We start from the raw sequence: 14,990 nt of genomic DNA, 5'->3' as shown, positions 1-14,990 counted from the left end.
ATCAACTAGGGCCACATTCAGTTGCCAAACGTTGTCGAACGATAATGATAGAAATGCCTTGAATAGAGCCAACAGATTGCTTGGTCTACATCGGAGAGGCATGGCCAGTTCTATTTTACAAGTGTCTGCTGGAACTTTCCAAAACGTTGAGTCCTGCAATCGTTTAGAGTGGTCCTGCCAATCAAAAGCTATATATGGTCTCCTAGCAACAACAGTAAATAAAGAAAATGGCGGAAGACAAGGAAAGCGCAGGTATGAAATGGGCTTCAAAATCTATTTAAATAGTTGTTTTTTCGCTTTAACTTGTAGATACAGCTAATTTGAGATACATTTGAAAGGTGGCACTAGTTTCAACTAACGACGGGCTTTTGATTTGTCTGTTGTATTTGCTGTTGTAGAGGCCATAGTATCGGAGGTCCACAAGAAGATCCGCGCTGCTTTTGATGTGTTTGACCACGAGTTCAACAAGACAGTGGATGTCAGGTGAGCAGAATGATATAGTCAGGCCCACTTAGACATGCTTACAACAGACATGATACCAAATAGGCTTACCACACTGATTTAGGTTTATACAGTGTTGTATTATATGGTGGTGATGTTTTCACTCCGGTGCTGTGCTTCTGTCAAAGGGAGATAGGCACTATCATCCGCTCCCTAGGCTGCTTCCCTAACGAAGGGGAGCTACATGACGTCATAGCAGAGGTAAGGGCATCCTTTTGATCAGAGACATAATAACATAATAATAGTATACAGTATGTCATTTAGCAGATGCTTTTATCCAAACGTAATGTAGAAGTTTTAAAAAAGGACCAACACTCACATGTAGTAAATTCCCCAGAAATTTTGCTACAATTTCAGACCATAATATTTGTGAACAAACTCTTCCCCTAGATTGAGGAGGAGGAGCCAACAGGATACATCCGCTTTGAGAAGTTCCTCCCCACCATGACCAAGGTTCTAATGGAGCGCAAGTAAGAACATTGGAAAGAGGCATGCACAGAGTCTGCTACATGGGGCTGTATCAGACAATGTAAGAACACAGGAGAGAGAGCGGGAGAGGTAGAGAGACATACAATCAGTTGAAACACATTGATCTCAGATAGACAGAGACAAACTGGAGGATCTGACTGTACTTGACTTGTCTGGCTGTCTGGGTAGTTTCTAGGAATTCCTAGAACTGGTGCTGTAGGTTTTTCTGGAAACACTGCCTCTGTTGCTACCTGTAAGAACACTTAGCTTAGATCAGTGTCTACACTCTAAGAAAAAATGGTTCCAAAAGGGTCCTTTGCTGTTCCCATAGGAGAACCCTTTTTGATTCCAGGTAGAACCATTTTGGGTTCCATGTAGAACCCTCAGTGGAAAGGATTCTATATGGAACCAACAATGGTTCTTTAAAGGGTTTTCCTATGGGGACAGCTGAAGAACCATTTTAGGTTCTAGATAGCACCTTTTTTTTAAGAGTTGTGGTAAACCGTGGGATGTTGGGTTAAGCGTGCAGAGATGAACACAGAGACAGGGAGGTTCTAGTCAGAAAACATGACTTTACTAGGCAACAAAATAAACATTACAAAATAACTTAAGTTTGGCTTGGTCCTTCTTCTCAGATTCGGTTCCGTGCCTTTCTCTCTGTCTCCCTCGCAGTGTGCCACAGTGCTCCCTTTATGTGGCCTGCATGACTGTGTCACACCCTGACCTTAGTATTCTTTGTTTTCTTTGTTATTTTGGTTAGGTCAGGGTGTGACATGGGTGATGTATGTGTTTTCGTCTTGTCTAGGGGTTTTGTATGTTTATGGGGGTGTTTTCCTATCTAGTTGTTTTTGTACGTCTATGGTTGCCTAGATTGGTTCTCAATTAGAGGTCTTAGCTGTCTATCGTTGTCTCTGATTGGGAACCATATTTAGGCAGCCATATTCTGTGGGTATTTTGTGTTCCTGTTCCAGTGTTCCAGTGTTTAGTGTTCACGTTACGGGACTGTTTCGTCTTAGTTCCTTTTGTCGGTTTGTTGTTTTTGTTCAGTGTTTAAGTATTCCCATTAAATATGGATTATCATCACGCTGCATCTTGGTCCTCCTCTCTTTCACCCAAAGACAATCATTACAGACTGGTTGGCACTCTCCCCTAATTACCTCTACTTGGGGCCATCAGCGTCGGGGTGCTCAGCCCGTGTACTCCCAGCAGAGGGAGCCAATGTCGCGGAACGGACCTCCCCTCTATCACCAACCTCCGGGGTAGACTTCCGGGATACTGCACACCGCCCTCCCCCCTTAGCCCTGACTGGGAGAGAGGTGTTCCCAGGGCTAGGTTTGCATCCCCCCGTGGTGAGGGTGTCCTCATTGCCGTGCTGTCCCCCCTACCTGTGGATGATAGAGAAAGAGAAACGCTGTAATGACAGAAACCAGCAGGTGATGCGATCATTCGTGTCCTTACTGCTTGCCATCCACACAAGGGGGGCATGGTCAGTAATCAGGGTGAAATTCCTCCCGAGGGGGTAATACTTGACGGTGTCCAGCGCCCACTTCACGACGAGGCACTCCTTCTCGACAATCGAGTACTTCTCCCTCGGGAGGAGCTTCCTGCTGATATACATGATAGGGTGCTCCTCACCTTACTGCTCTAAGGACAAGACGGGCCCTACCCCAGTTTCAGACGCGTCTGTCTGGACCAGGAGGTCTGTTGAGAAGCCCGGGGTGACGAGTACCGTGGGTGAACATAGCGTGTCCTTCAGGGCCTGGAATGCCGTCTCTGTGTCTTTCGTCCATCGCACCGTCTGGGGTAGGTGTGCCTTCGTTATGTCTGTGAGGGGAGAAGCTATTGCGGCAAAGTTAGGTACAAATCGACTGTAGTAGCCTGCTAACCCCAGGAACGACTTCACCTGCCTCTTGGTTGATTTTTTTGTTATTATTTTTTTATCCTGCCAGATTCGATAGCCCAGGTACTCCACCTCGGCGTAGCCCAGGTTGCACTTGTGGGGGTTTGCGGTCAGCCCCGCATCCCTTAGCGCATCCACCGCGGCCTGTAACCTTACAGAGATGGGACTCCCAACTGTCACTGTGCACGATTATATAATCTAAATAAGCAGCAACGTACACACAGTGCATGAGTCCCGTGGAGCCCGAAAGGAAGGACCCGGTAGTGGTAGAGATGGAGATGGTCCAGGGAGAAGGTCCTTTGTCAGGCCCAGGGTGCTGACTTATCTTGCCTTCCCCAAGCGGTCGACCAGTTCGTCTACCTGGGGCATGGGGTAGGCGCTGAATTCACTGATCTCGTTCAGGCCCCGGAAGTTGTTGCAGAAGCGGACGGTTCCGTCTGGTTTTGGTACCAGCACCATAGGGCTAGACCACTCACTGTGGGACTCCTCCAGTGCCCCCATCTCTATCATTGTCATCACTTTCCACTGGACCGCTGCCCTCCGGGATTTTGGTATCCAGAATGGCTGTTCACGCACTTTTTCTCCCGGACGTGTGTGGATATGATGTTCCACGAGATCCGTGCGGCTGGCACCTCGGAGAACATGGCCGTATTCCACTGGACCAACTCTCGAAGCGCTTGCTGTTGGGTTGGGCTGAGGTCTTTCTCCATGGAAACTTCGAGAGAGGGCGGGTTCTGCTGTGGCTGGGTCCACATTGAGCACAGCGCCTCTCGTTCCTACCACTTCTTCAGTAGGTTCCCATGGTAAAGCTGAAGGGGTTTTCTCCACCCCGGTTGGCGGACCTTATAATTGATGTCTCCTACCCGCTCCACGATGTCGTAGGGCCTATGCCAAGTAGCCAGGAATTTGCTCTCCGTTTTGGGGATCAGCACCAAGACCTTCTCACCCGGGTGGAACTCTCGTTGTTGGGCCCCCTGGTTGTATACACGCTCCTGGGTACGTTGTGCCTGGGCCATGTGCTCCCTCACCACTGGCCAAATCACCGTCATCCTCTCCCTCATCTCCTCCATGTTTTCCACCACACTGCGAAGGGGGGTCGGTTGTTCCTCCCAGACCTCCTTGGCTAGGTCCAGCAGTCCGTGGGGCCGACGGCCATACAAGAGCTCAAAGGGGGAGAAGTGGACATTTGGGGTACCTCGCGCACGAGAACATCAGGTGGGGCAGCAGCTTGTCCCAGTGCCCCCTGTCTCTCTCGATGATCTTCTTCAGCATCTGCTTCCTGCGGAATACCCACCGTAAGAATAATTGGAAGAGCTCCTTTTGTCTCCCCATAGTGCTTTACTACCTGATACAATAAATGATGCTTGATGTCGAAGTAGGGGTAGCGCCACTCAGTTACCCCGGGTAATAGCATGCCGTCCACCACAATCACCTGGCCCCTCGCATTCTGGAGGTTGAGGTCTTCTAACTGGGCTGTCCCGAACTGGCCTGTGAGGATTCCTGTTTCGGTCGGTCCGTCGAGTGCCTCCACCTCCATAAAGTGGAGCCAGAGGTCCTCCTCGGACGACGACTCGCGTTGGGTCATCTCCCTCCTCCTGGTCCGACTCGGGCCCGGTGGACACCTCTCGTGGCGGGGAGTGGATTGCGCAGATGACCATCCTTTTTCCTCTCCTGCCTACCTTGCGCACGCCTCCCCAGGTCCCTCCTCCACAGTGTCTGGAAGAGAGGGCAATCTCTAACGAGAATGGGCAAGGGCAGGTTAGGAACAGCCCCCACGCGCATCTGGCACTCCCCCCTTGGGGTGGTTAGCCGCACCGGCAATGTTGGGTACCTCTTCGTGTCCCATGTATACAGGACACTGTCATCTCCTCGCCCCCCGGTTCGTCTTTTCCCTCTCGTGTGAGCCACTGCGGTTGGGCCAGGGTCACCATGCTGCCAGAGTCCAGCAGAGCGCTGGTGTCGACGCCATCGATTCATACTGGAACCATCGGTGGGGCCGTCTCGGTGTGCGCCCAACAGGAGATGATCTTCTTCAGCATCTGCTTCCTGCGGAATACCCACCGTAAGAATAATTGGAAGAGCTCCTTTTGTCTCCCCATAGTGCTTTACTACCTGATACAATAAATTATGCTTGATGTCGAAGTAGGGGTAGCGCCACTCAGTTACCCCGGGTAATAGCATGCCGTCCACCACAATCACCTGGCCCCTCGCATTCTGGAGGTTGAGGTCTTCTAACTGGGCTGTCCCGAACTGGCCTGTGAGGATTCCTGTTTCGGTCTGTCCGTCGAGTGCCTCCACCTCCATAAAGTGGAGCCAGAGGTCCTCCTCGGACGACGGCTTGCTTCCCGGCGTTGGGTCATCTCCCTCCTCCTGGTCCGACTCGGGCCCGGTGGACACCTCTCGTGGCGGGGAGTGGATTGCGCAGATGACCATCCTTTTTCCTCTCCTGCCTACCTTGCGCACGCCTCCCCAGGTCCCTCCTCCACAGTGTCTGGAAGAGAGGGCAATCTCTAACGAGAATGGGCAAGGGCAGGTTAGGAACAGCCCCCACGCGCATCTGGCACTCCCCCCTTGGGGTGGTTAGCCGCACCGGCAATGTTGGGTACCTCTTCGTGTCCCATGTATACAGGACACTGTCATCTCCTCGCCCCCCGGTTCGTCTTTTCCCTCTCGTGTGAGCCACTGCGGTTGGGCCAGGGTCACCATGCTGCCAGAGTCCAGCAGAGCGCTGGTGTCGACGCCATCGATTCATACTGGAACCATCGGTGGGGCCGTCTCGGTGTGCGCCCAACAGGAGATGACACAACTCGCCATCCGGATTACCCCGGAGCTGGGGGATGCGGAGGGCATGGACTCCTCCCGGGCGGGGAAGCTCCATGCGATGTCTCCTGGCTTGCCGCACTCATAGCAGCGCCTCTGATCTAGGTCCAGCAGTGGATGTCGTCATCGGTTCGGGTTGACCTCCCGCTTCGCAGCTTTGGCTGGTTCCGTACGGGCCGCCTTCTGCCCCTCGCCTCTGTGCTTTTCTTCCCCCTCCCTGCGTCCACTCTCTCCGCCCGGGCACCTTTCAGCAAGTCCTGGGTGTTCTGGTAGGTTTCCACCGCAGTCAGCAATTCCTCCAGGCTCTGGGGGTTCATCGCCTTCCTCATCTAGTAGGGCAGGGCCCGAAGGTGCTGAGGGCCAGAAGGTACCTTATTGATTGTCGGGAGGGACGGTACGTTGGTCAGTAGCCATCCCTTGGTCAGGCGCACCAGGTCGCTCATCTGAGCGCAGGGGAGATTGTGGAGTCAAAGGCCCAGTCATGGACCAGTTGTGCACGGCGTGCGAGGATGAATAACGGCTCAGAATCTCACGTTCGAGTCTCTCATAATTTGCTGCCTGGTCGGCGTTCAAGTCGAAGTAGGCCTTCTGGGCCTTCCCGAAGAGATAGCGTGCCAAAAGGCTGGCCCACTCGGGCTTGGGCCACCCTTCCCTCTGTGCCGTCCTCTCTAAGGTGCACAAAAGCGTCTCCAAGTCATCGTCCTCCATTTACTTAGCCAGAAACTGATTTGGACCTTACTCATGAGCCATCCCACCCTTCAACTAGGCTACCTCCGTTACCAGTCTGTTTTGTTGGTGCTGCTCCTCCAGCGCTGACTTCTGGAAAGCCTGTTGCTTCTGTTGGCTGAGTATAAACTGAGCCACCAGTTCCTCCATGGCAATCTCCGTACGCTCGACCCCACGGCACCCAAAGCTACTGAGGTGCCCGTATTCTCCACCATGTGTGGTAAACCGTTGGGTGTTGGGTTGAGCGTGCCGAGATGAACACAGAGACAGGGAGGTTCTAGTCAGAAAACACGACTTTACTAGGCAACAAAATTAACATAACAACAAAATAACCTAGGTTTGTCCCTTCTCAAATGTGGCTCCTCTCTCTCTCTGTCTCCCTCGCGGTGTGCCACGGTGCTCCCTTTATGTGGTCTGCACAGCTGGTTGGCATTCTCCCCTAATTATCTCTACTTGGGACCGTCAGCGCCGTGGTACCCAGACCGTGTACTCCCAGCACAGGGAGCCAACGTCGCGGCACGTACCTCCCCTCGATCACCAACCCACAGGGTAGACCTCCCGGATTACCACAGAGTGTAGGGGGCAACTAAATCCTACTCCAAATACAGACAGAGTAGGTGTGTCCAGAAGGAGGAGGTATAGCTAATATAAGAGGTAGTCGTAACTCCCTGATAAAACATGCATAATGACCCTAACCTGTTCCTGCCTGGTCTCAGTTATAGATAAAAACTCTGTTGGCAGCACCTTTTACAAACATACTATGATTGATATAGTTGACTTACTTGCAGTAATGTTCTGTATGCGATTGTATGTGTGTGTGTAAAAGGTGTGTGTGTTCTGTAACTTCTTATCTGTGTGTGTGTGTGTGTGTGTGTGTATGTGTGTGTGTACTCTGCAGGTTCCGGCCCATCCCAGAGGACCTGATGCTCCAGGCCTTTGAGGTAATGGACTGTATAGGTTCTGTATGTAGAGTGTGTTGGTTATCTTGGATTAATTCCCTCTATTGCAGACTGTATAGATTATCTTTGATTCATTCCCTCTATTGAAGACTGTGTAGGTTATCTTGGATTAATCCTCTCTATTACAGACTGTATAGATAATCTTGGGTTAATTCCCTCAATTGCAGACTGTATAGATAATCTTGTGTTAATTCCCTGCAGACTGTACAGTTGTGGCCAAAAGTTTTGAGAATGTTACAAATATTAATTTCCACAAAGTTTGCTGCTTCAGTGTCTTTAGATATTTTTTTGTCAGATGTTACTATGGAATACTGAAGTATAATTACAAGCATTTCATAAGTGTCAAAGGCTTTTATTGACAATTACATGAAGTCAATATATGCAGTGTTGACCCTTCTTTTTCAAGTCCTCTGCAATCCTCCCTAGCATGCTGTCAATTAACTTCTGGGCAACATCCTGACTAATGGCAGCCCATTCTTGCATAATCAATGCTTGGAGTTTGTCAGACTTTGTGGGTTTTTGTTTGTCCACCCGCCTCTTGAGGATTGACCACAAGTTCTCAATGGGATTAAGGTCTGGGGAGTTTCCTGGCCATGGACCCAAAATATCGATGTTTTGTTCCCCGAGCCACTTAGTTATCACTTTTGCCTTATGGCAAGGTGCTCCATCATGCTGGAAAAGGCATTGTTTGTAACCAAACTGTTCCTGGATGGTTGGGAGAAGTTGCTCTCAGAGGATGTGTTGGTACCATTCTTTATTCATGGCTGTGTTCTTAGGCAAAATTGTGAGTGAGCCCACTCCCTTGGCTGAGAAGCAACCCCACACATGAATGGTCTCAGGATGCTTTACTGTTGACTGACAAGCTTTTTTCCAAATGCCCCAAACAATCGGAAAGGGGATTCATCAGAGAAAATGACTTTACCCCAGTCCATTCCCTGTACCCTTTTCAGAATATCAGCCTGTCCCTGATGTTTTTCCTGGAGAGAAGTGGCTTCTTTGCTGCCCTTCTTGACACCAGGCCATCCTCCAAAAGTCTTTGCCTCACTGTGCGTGCAGATGCACTCCACTGTGCTGCACTGTACTGGTGGGGCCCCGATCCCGCAGCTGAATCAACTTTAGGAGACGGTTCTGGCGCTTGCTGGACTTTCTTGGGTGCCCTGAAGCCTACACAACAATTGAACCGCTCTCCTTGAAGTTCTTGATGATCTGATAAATGGTTGATTTAGGTGCAATCTTACTGGCAGCAATATCTTTGCCTTCAAAGCCTTTTTTTTGTGCAAAGCAATGATGATGGCACGTGTTTCCTTGCAGGTAACCATGGTTGACAGAGGAAGAACAATGATTCCAAGCACCACCCTCCTTTTGAAGCTTCCAGTCTGTTATTCGAACTCAATCAGCATGAGTGATCTCCAGCCATGTCCTCATCAACACTCACACCTGTGTTAACAAGAGAATCACTGACATGATGTCAGCTGGTCTTTTTGTGGCAGGGCTGAAATGCAGTGGAAATGTTTTTTGGGGATTCAGTTCATTTGCATGGCAAAGAGGGACTTTGCAATTAATTGCAATTCATCTGATCACTCTTCATAACATTCTGGAGTATATGCAAATTGCCATCATACCAACTGAGGCAGCAGACTTCGTGAAAATTTATATTTGTGCCATTCTCAAAACTTTTGGCCACAACTGTATAGGTTACCTTGGGTTCCCTCTATTGCAGCCTGTATAAGTAATCTTGGGCTAATGCAGACTGTATAGGATCATACCTTGGGTTCCCTCTATGATCGTCTTATTTGCTAAGAGGAAAAAACATCTCAAATTTGCAGGTTCTAGATAAGCAGAAAAAGGGACATTTGGAACTGGAGGAGCTCACAAAGTACATGACACAGGAAGGTAAGTTGAAAGCAACATAGAGCTCCTTACATACAACCACAGAATCATTGGCCTGAAGTCACAAATATATCACATCTTGTCACTGTTTATTAACAGTTATGTTTATTAACAGTTAGGCAAGATGATATTACGCCCTCTAGTGGTCCAAGGTTTGGACAGACCGACACTGACAGATAACAATCCACTCTACAAGCATTATATGATTATATATCTCCCAGAACAGCAATACTGGGAGATATATAAAGTCTATGTTGACTTTAGTGTTCATTCTTACCAGTTTCCAGTGTGTTGGCTCCCTTGGACCTAGCATATGTACTTATGACTTATTAGTATGTAATGGATGCTCAGCTGGAGTGACATGCAGCATATAATGGTTCCTCAGAATCAACCTTGAGAAACCCTGCTAGGGGGTGGAAGTAGCCTCGAGGTTATAAAGGCAGTCTGGCAACTGCCATCAATACTGTGTGTGTGTGTGTGTGTGTGTGTGTGTGTGTGTGTGTGTGTATGGAGTGTTTGGTGCTGTGTTAGCAAATGTTTTGGTTGTCTCTGTATAATGGATCGACAAAGATCTATTGTGGGTATGTGTCCCTCTCTGCAGGAGAGCCCTTCACCCAGGAAGAGATGGAGGAGATGTTGTCAGCTGCAATGGACCCTGACAAGAACCTCATCTTCTACAAAGACTTTGTTAGCATGATGACCGTGGATGACCCCAGATAGACTCTCAATCACACACACACAAACATATACACATTCCTGCTGGGAGTAATGACAAATGTAACCGTTGTCTTGCGTAATTGCTATATTGTTATAGTCTAATACAGAATATAATGTGGTATTGTAAATGTTTGCAGTGTCATAAACATTTTTGGGCTTATCGCCAAATATTGTACATCTCCCACTGTTGTGCTGCATGGCCAGGCCTGTAATTAGACCGTGCACGGGTTTATTGCCAAATATTCTCCCTCTGTTGTGCTAGGCCATGCAGTGAAACCAGATGGCGCTGTGTATCCATAAACAACATGCAACACCACGCTATATAAATCACTGCAGCAATATGCTTTCATTCACGACACCATCAGCACCACACCACCTTATGTGCATAATCATCGGAATGTGAAGCACAGATGAATTGAATGAGGATATTCATGAAAAGAACACAAATTAAATTGTTGTGTTCTGAGTAAAACCTCTCCAAGGAGTGGTTAAATAGCTTATTGCATAGACAAACCTTGTTTCTGTGGTGGTGGTGAAGATGATCATCCAATTTTATTTGTCACACTCGCTGAATACAACAGGTGTCGAGTTAACTGTGAAATGCTTACTTTAAGAGCCCTTTCCCAACAATGCCAAGTTAAAAAGTATGAAAAGATGAGCAAAATAATATAGATAAATACAATACCAGTCTCTAGTTTGGACACACCTACTCATTCAATGTTTTTCTTTATTTTTACTATTTGGCACAGTGGTCTAAGGCACTGCATCTCAGTGCTAGAGGCATCACTACAGACACCCTGGTTTGAATCCAGGCTGTATCACATCCGGCCGTGATTGGGAGTTCCATAGGGCGGCGCACAATTGGCCCAGCGCCGTCCGGGTTTGGCCGGTGTAGGCCGTCATTGTAAATAAGAATTTGTTATTAACTGACTTGCCTAGTTAAATAAAAGTTAAATATATATATATATTTTAAACTATGAAATAAGTAACCAAAAAAGTGTTTAACAAATCAAAATATATTTTCTATTTTAGATTCTTCAAAGTAGCCACCCTGTGCCTTGATGACAGCTTGGCACACTCTTGGCATTCTCTCAACCAGCTTCACCTAGAATGCTTTTCCAACAGTATTGGGAGGAGTTCCCACATATGCTGAGCACTTGTAGGCTGCTTTTCCTTCACTCTGCGGTCCAACTCATCCCAAATCATCTCAATTGGGTTGAGGTCAGGTGATTGTGGAGGCCAAGTCATCTGATACAGCACTCAATCCCTCTCCTTCTTGGTCAAATAGCCCTTAGCCTGGAGGTGTGTTGGGTCATTGTCCTGTTGATAAACAAATGATAGTCCCACTAAGTGCAAACCAGATGGGATGGCATATCGCTGTAGAATGCTGTGGTAGCCGTGCTGGTTAAGTGTGCCTTGAATTCTAAATTAATCACTGACAGTGTCACCAACAAAGCCCCCAACACCATCACACCTCCTCCTCCATGCTTCACGGTGGGAACCACACATGCAGAGATCATCCGTTCACCTACTCTTTGTCTCACAAAGACATGGTGGTTGGAACCAAAAATCTCAAATTTGGACTAATCAGACCAAAGGACAGATCTCCACTGGTCTAATGTCCATTGCTCGTGTTTCTTGGCCCAAGCAAGTCTCTTCTTCTTATTGGTGTCCTTTAGTAGTGGTTTCTTTGCAACAATTCGACCATGATGACCTGATTCATGCAGTCTCCTCTGAACAGTGGATGTTGAGATGTGTCTGTTACTTGAACTCTGTGAAGCATTTATTTGGACTGCAATTTCTGAGGCTGGTAACTCTAATGAACTTATCCTCTGCAGCAGAGGTAACTATGGGTCTTCCTTTCCTGTGGCGCTCCTCTTGAGAGCCAGTTTCATCATAGCACCTGATGGTTTTTGAGACTGCACTTTTTCCATATTGAACAGTCTATTACTTGGGTGACTGGAGTCTTTGAAAATGTTTAGGGCCTTCTTCTGACACTGTCTGGTATATAGGTCCTGGATGTCAGGAAGCTTGGCCCCAGTGATGTACTGGGCACTACGCACTACCCTCTGTAGCGCCTTGCGGTCAGATACCAAGCAGTTGCCGTGATGCAGCCAGTGAAGATGCTCTCAATGGTGCAGCTGTATAACTTTTTGAGGGTCTGAGTGCCCATGCCAAATCTTTTCAGCCTCCTGAGGGGGGAAGAGGTGTTGTTGTGCCCTCTTCACGACTGTGTTGGTGTGTTTGGAACATGACAGGTCCTTTGTGATGTGGACACTGAGGAACTTGAAGCTCTCGACCCACTCCACTACAGCCACATCGATGTGAATGGGGGTGTGCTCGGCCCTCCGTTTCCTGTAGTCCACAATGAGTTCCTTTGTCTTGCTGACGTTGAGGGACCGGTTGTTGTCCTGGCACCACATTGACAGATCTCTGACCTCACTGTAGGGTGTCTCATCATCCTGAGGGGCCGCTGTGTTGAGCATCAGCGTGGCGGATGTGTTGTTGCCTACCCTCTCCACCATGGGGCTGCCCGTCAAGGAATTCCAGGATCCAGTTGCAGAGGGAGGTGTTTAATCCCAGGGTCCTTAGTTTAGTGATGAGCTTGGAGGGCACTATGGTGTTAAACACTGAGCTGTAGTCAATGAACAGCATACTCACGTAGGTATTCCTTTTGTCCAGGTGGGAAAGGCCAGTGTGGAATGCAATTGAGATTGTGTCATCTGTGGCTGTGTTGGGGCGGTATGCGATTTGGATTGGGTCCATGGTGTCTGGGATGATGATGTTGTTGTGAGCCATGACCAGCCTTTCAAAGCATTTCATGGCTACAGATGTGAGTGCTACGGGTCAATAGTCATTAGGACAGGTTACATTCTCTTTTTTTTTTTATTTAAATTTTACCCCTTTTTCTCCCCAATTTCGTGGTATCCAATTGTTGTAGTAGCATTGCTACAACTCCCGTACGGGCTCGGGAGAGACGAAGGTTGAATGTCATGCGTCCTCCGATACACAACCCAACCAGGCGTACTGCTTCTTAACACAGCGCGCATCCAACCTGGAAGCCAGCCGCACCAATGTGTCGGAGGCTACACCGTGCACCTGGCAACCTTGGCTAGTGCGCACTGCGCCCGGCCCGCCACAGGAGTCGCTGGTGCGCGATGAGACAATGAGATCCCTACCGACCAATCCCTCCCTAACCCGGACGACGCTAGGCCAATTGTGCGCTGCCCCACGGACCTCCCGGTCGCGGCCGGTTACGACAGAGCCTGGGCGCGAACCCAGGGACTCTGATGTGACAGCCACTTAACCACTGCGCCACCCGGCATTCTTGGGCACAGGGACTATGATGGTCTGCTTGGAACACAGTTATTACAAACTCGGTCAGGGAGAGGTTGAAAATGTCGACGAAGACACTTGCCAGCTGGTCAGCGCATGCTCTGAGTACGTGTCCTTGTAATCCATCTGGCCCTGCAGCCTTGTGAATGTTAAACGGTTTAAAGGTCTTACTCACATCAGCTACGGAGAGCGTGACCACACAGTCGTCCGGAATAGAAGGCATAGAAGGTATTTAGCTCATCTGGTAGGCTTGCGTCACTGGACAGCTCGCAGGTGGGTTTCCCTTTGTAATCTGGGATAGTTTGCTAACTCTGCCACCTCCAATTTTTTTTTATTTTTAATGTTTTTATTTGACCTTTATTTAACCAGGTAGGCAAGTTGAGAACAAGTTCTCATTTACAATTGCGACCTGGCCAAGATAAAGCAAAGCAGTTCGACACATACAACAACACAGAGTTACACATGGAGTAAAACAAACATACAGTCAATGATACAGTATAAACAAGTCTATATACGATGTGAGCAAATGAGGTGAGATAAGGGAGGTAAAGGCAAAAAAGGCCGTGGTGGCAAAGTAAATACAATATAGCAAGTAAAACACTGGAATGGTAGATTTGCAGTGGAAGAATGTGCAAAGTAGAGAGAAATAATAGGGTGCAAAGGAGCAAAATAAATAAATACAGTAGGGAAAGAGGTAGTTGTTTGGGCTAAATTATAGATGGGCTATGTACAAGTGCAGTAATATGTGAGCTGCTCTGACAGCTGGTGCTTAAAGCTAGTGAGGGAGATAAGTGTTTCCAGTTTCAGAGATTTTTGTAGTTCGTTCCAGTCATTGGCAGCAGAGAACTGGAAGGAGAGGCGGCCAAAGGAAGAATTGGTTTTGGGGGTGACCAGAGAGATATACCTGCTGGAGCGCGTGCTACAGGTGGGTGCGCGCTATGGTGACCAGCGAGCTGAGATAAGGGGGGGACTTTACCTAGCAGGGTCTTGGCGTTTGGCGACCAGTATGAAGCGAGGGCCAGCCAACGAGAGCGTACAGGTCGCAATGGTGGGTAGTATATGGGGCTTTGGTGACAAAACGGATGGCACTGTGATAGACTGCATCCAATTTATTGAGTAGGGTATTGGAGGCTATTTTGTAAATGACGTCGCCGAAGTCGAGGATCGGTAGGATGGTCAGTTTTACAAGGGTATGTTTGGCAGCATGAGTGAAGGATGCTTTGTTGCGAAATAGGAAGCCAATTCTAGATTTAACTTTGGATTGGAGATGTTTGATGTGAGTCTGGAAGGAGAGTTTACAGTCTAACCAGACACCTAGGTATAAAATGAGCACCAGAGCCGGTGTAGTAGGATTCGATCTTGGTCCTGTATTGCCACATTGCCTGTTTGATGGTTTGTCTGAGGGCGTAGCGGGATTTCTTATAAGAGTACGGATTAGTGTCCCACTCCTTGAAAAAGGTCGCTGTAGCCTTTTGCTCAGTGCAGATGTTGCCTATGACTTCTGGTTGGGATATGTACGTACGGTCACTGTGGGGAAGACGTCGTCGATGCACTTATTAATGACACCGGTAATCGATGTGGTAAATTCCACAATGCCATAGAATGAAACCCGGAACATATTCCAACCTGTGCTAACGAAACAGTCAAGTAGCTTAGCATCCACTTAATCGGAC

At 48.4% G+C, this 14,990-nt stretch overlaps 1 protein-coding gene across 1 annotated transcript; it reads left to right on the top strand.

The window, feature by feature from the left end:
• The first annotated feature begins 226 nt into the window (after positions 1-226).
• On the top strand, positions 227-10,297 carry LOC139374321 (EF-hand calcium binding domain 2). Its single transcript, XM_071115352.1, has 7 exons — positions 227-252; positions 399-483; positions 630-702; positions 892-971; positions 7,314-7,356; positions 9,201-9,267; positions 9,866-10,297. The coding sequence occupies exons 1-7, from the start codon at positions 228-230 to the stop codon at positions 9,982-9,984; spliced, it is 492 nt and encodes a 163-aa protein (XP_070971453.1). The 5' UTR covers position 227; the 3' UTR covers positions 9,985-10,297.
• The last annotated feature ends 4,693 nt before the right edge of the window (positions 10,298-14,990 follow it).

This window comes from Oncorhynchus clarkii, chromosome 19 (genome assembly GCF_045791955.1).
Source record: "Oncorhynchus clarkii lewisi isolate Uvic-CL-2024 chromosome 19, UVic_Ocla_1.0, whole genome shotgun sequence".
In the NCBI taxonomy this organism is placed as follows: domain Eukaryota; kingdom Metazoa; phylum Chordata; class Actinopteri; order Salmoniformes; family Salmonidae; genus Oncorhynchus; species Oncorhynchus clarkii.
The sequence above is the reverse complement of the archived record's forward strand: the minus strand, read 5'-3'. Positions and strand labels throughout refer to the sequence as shown.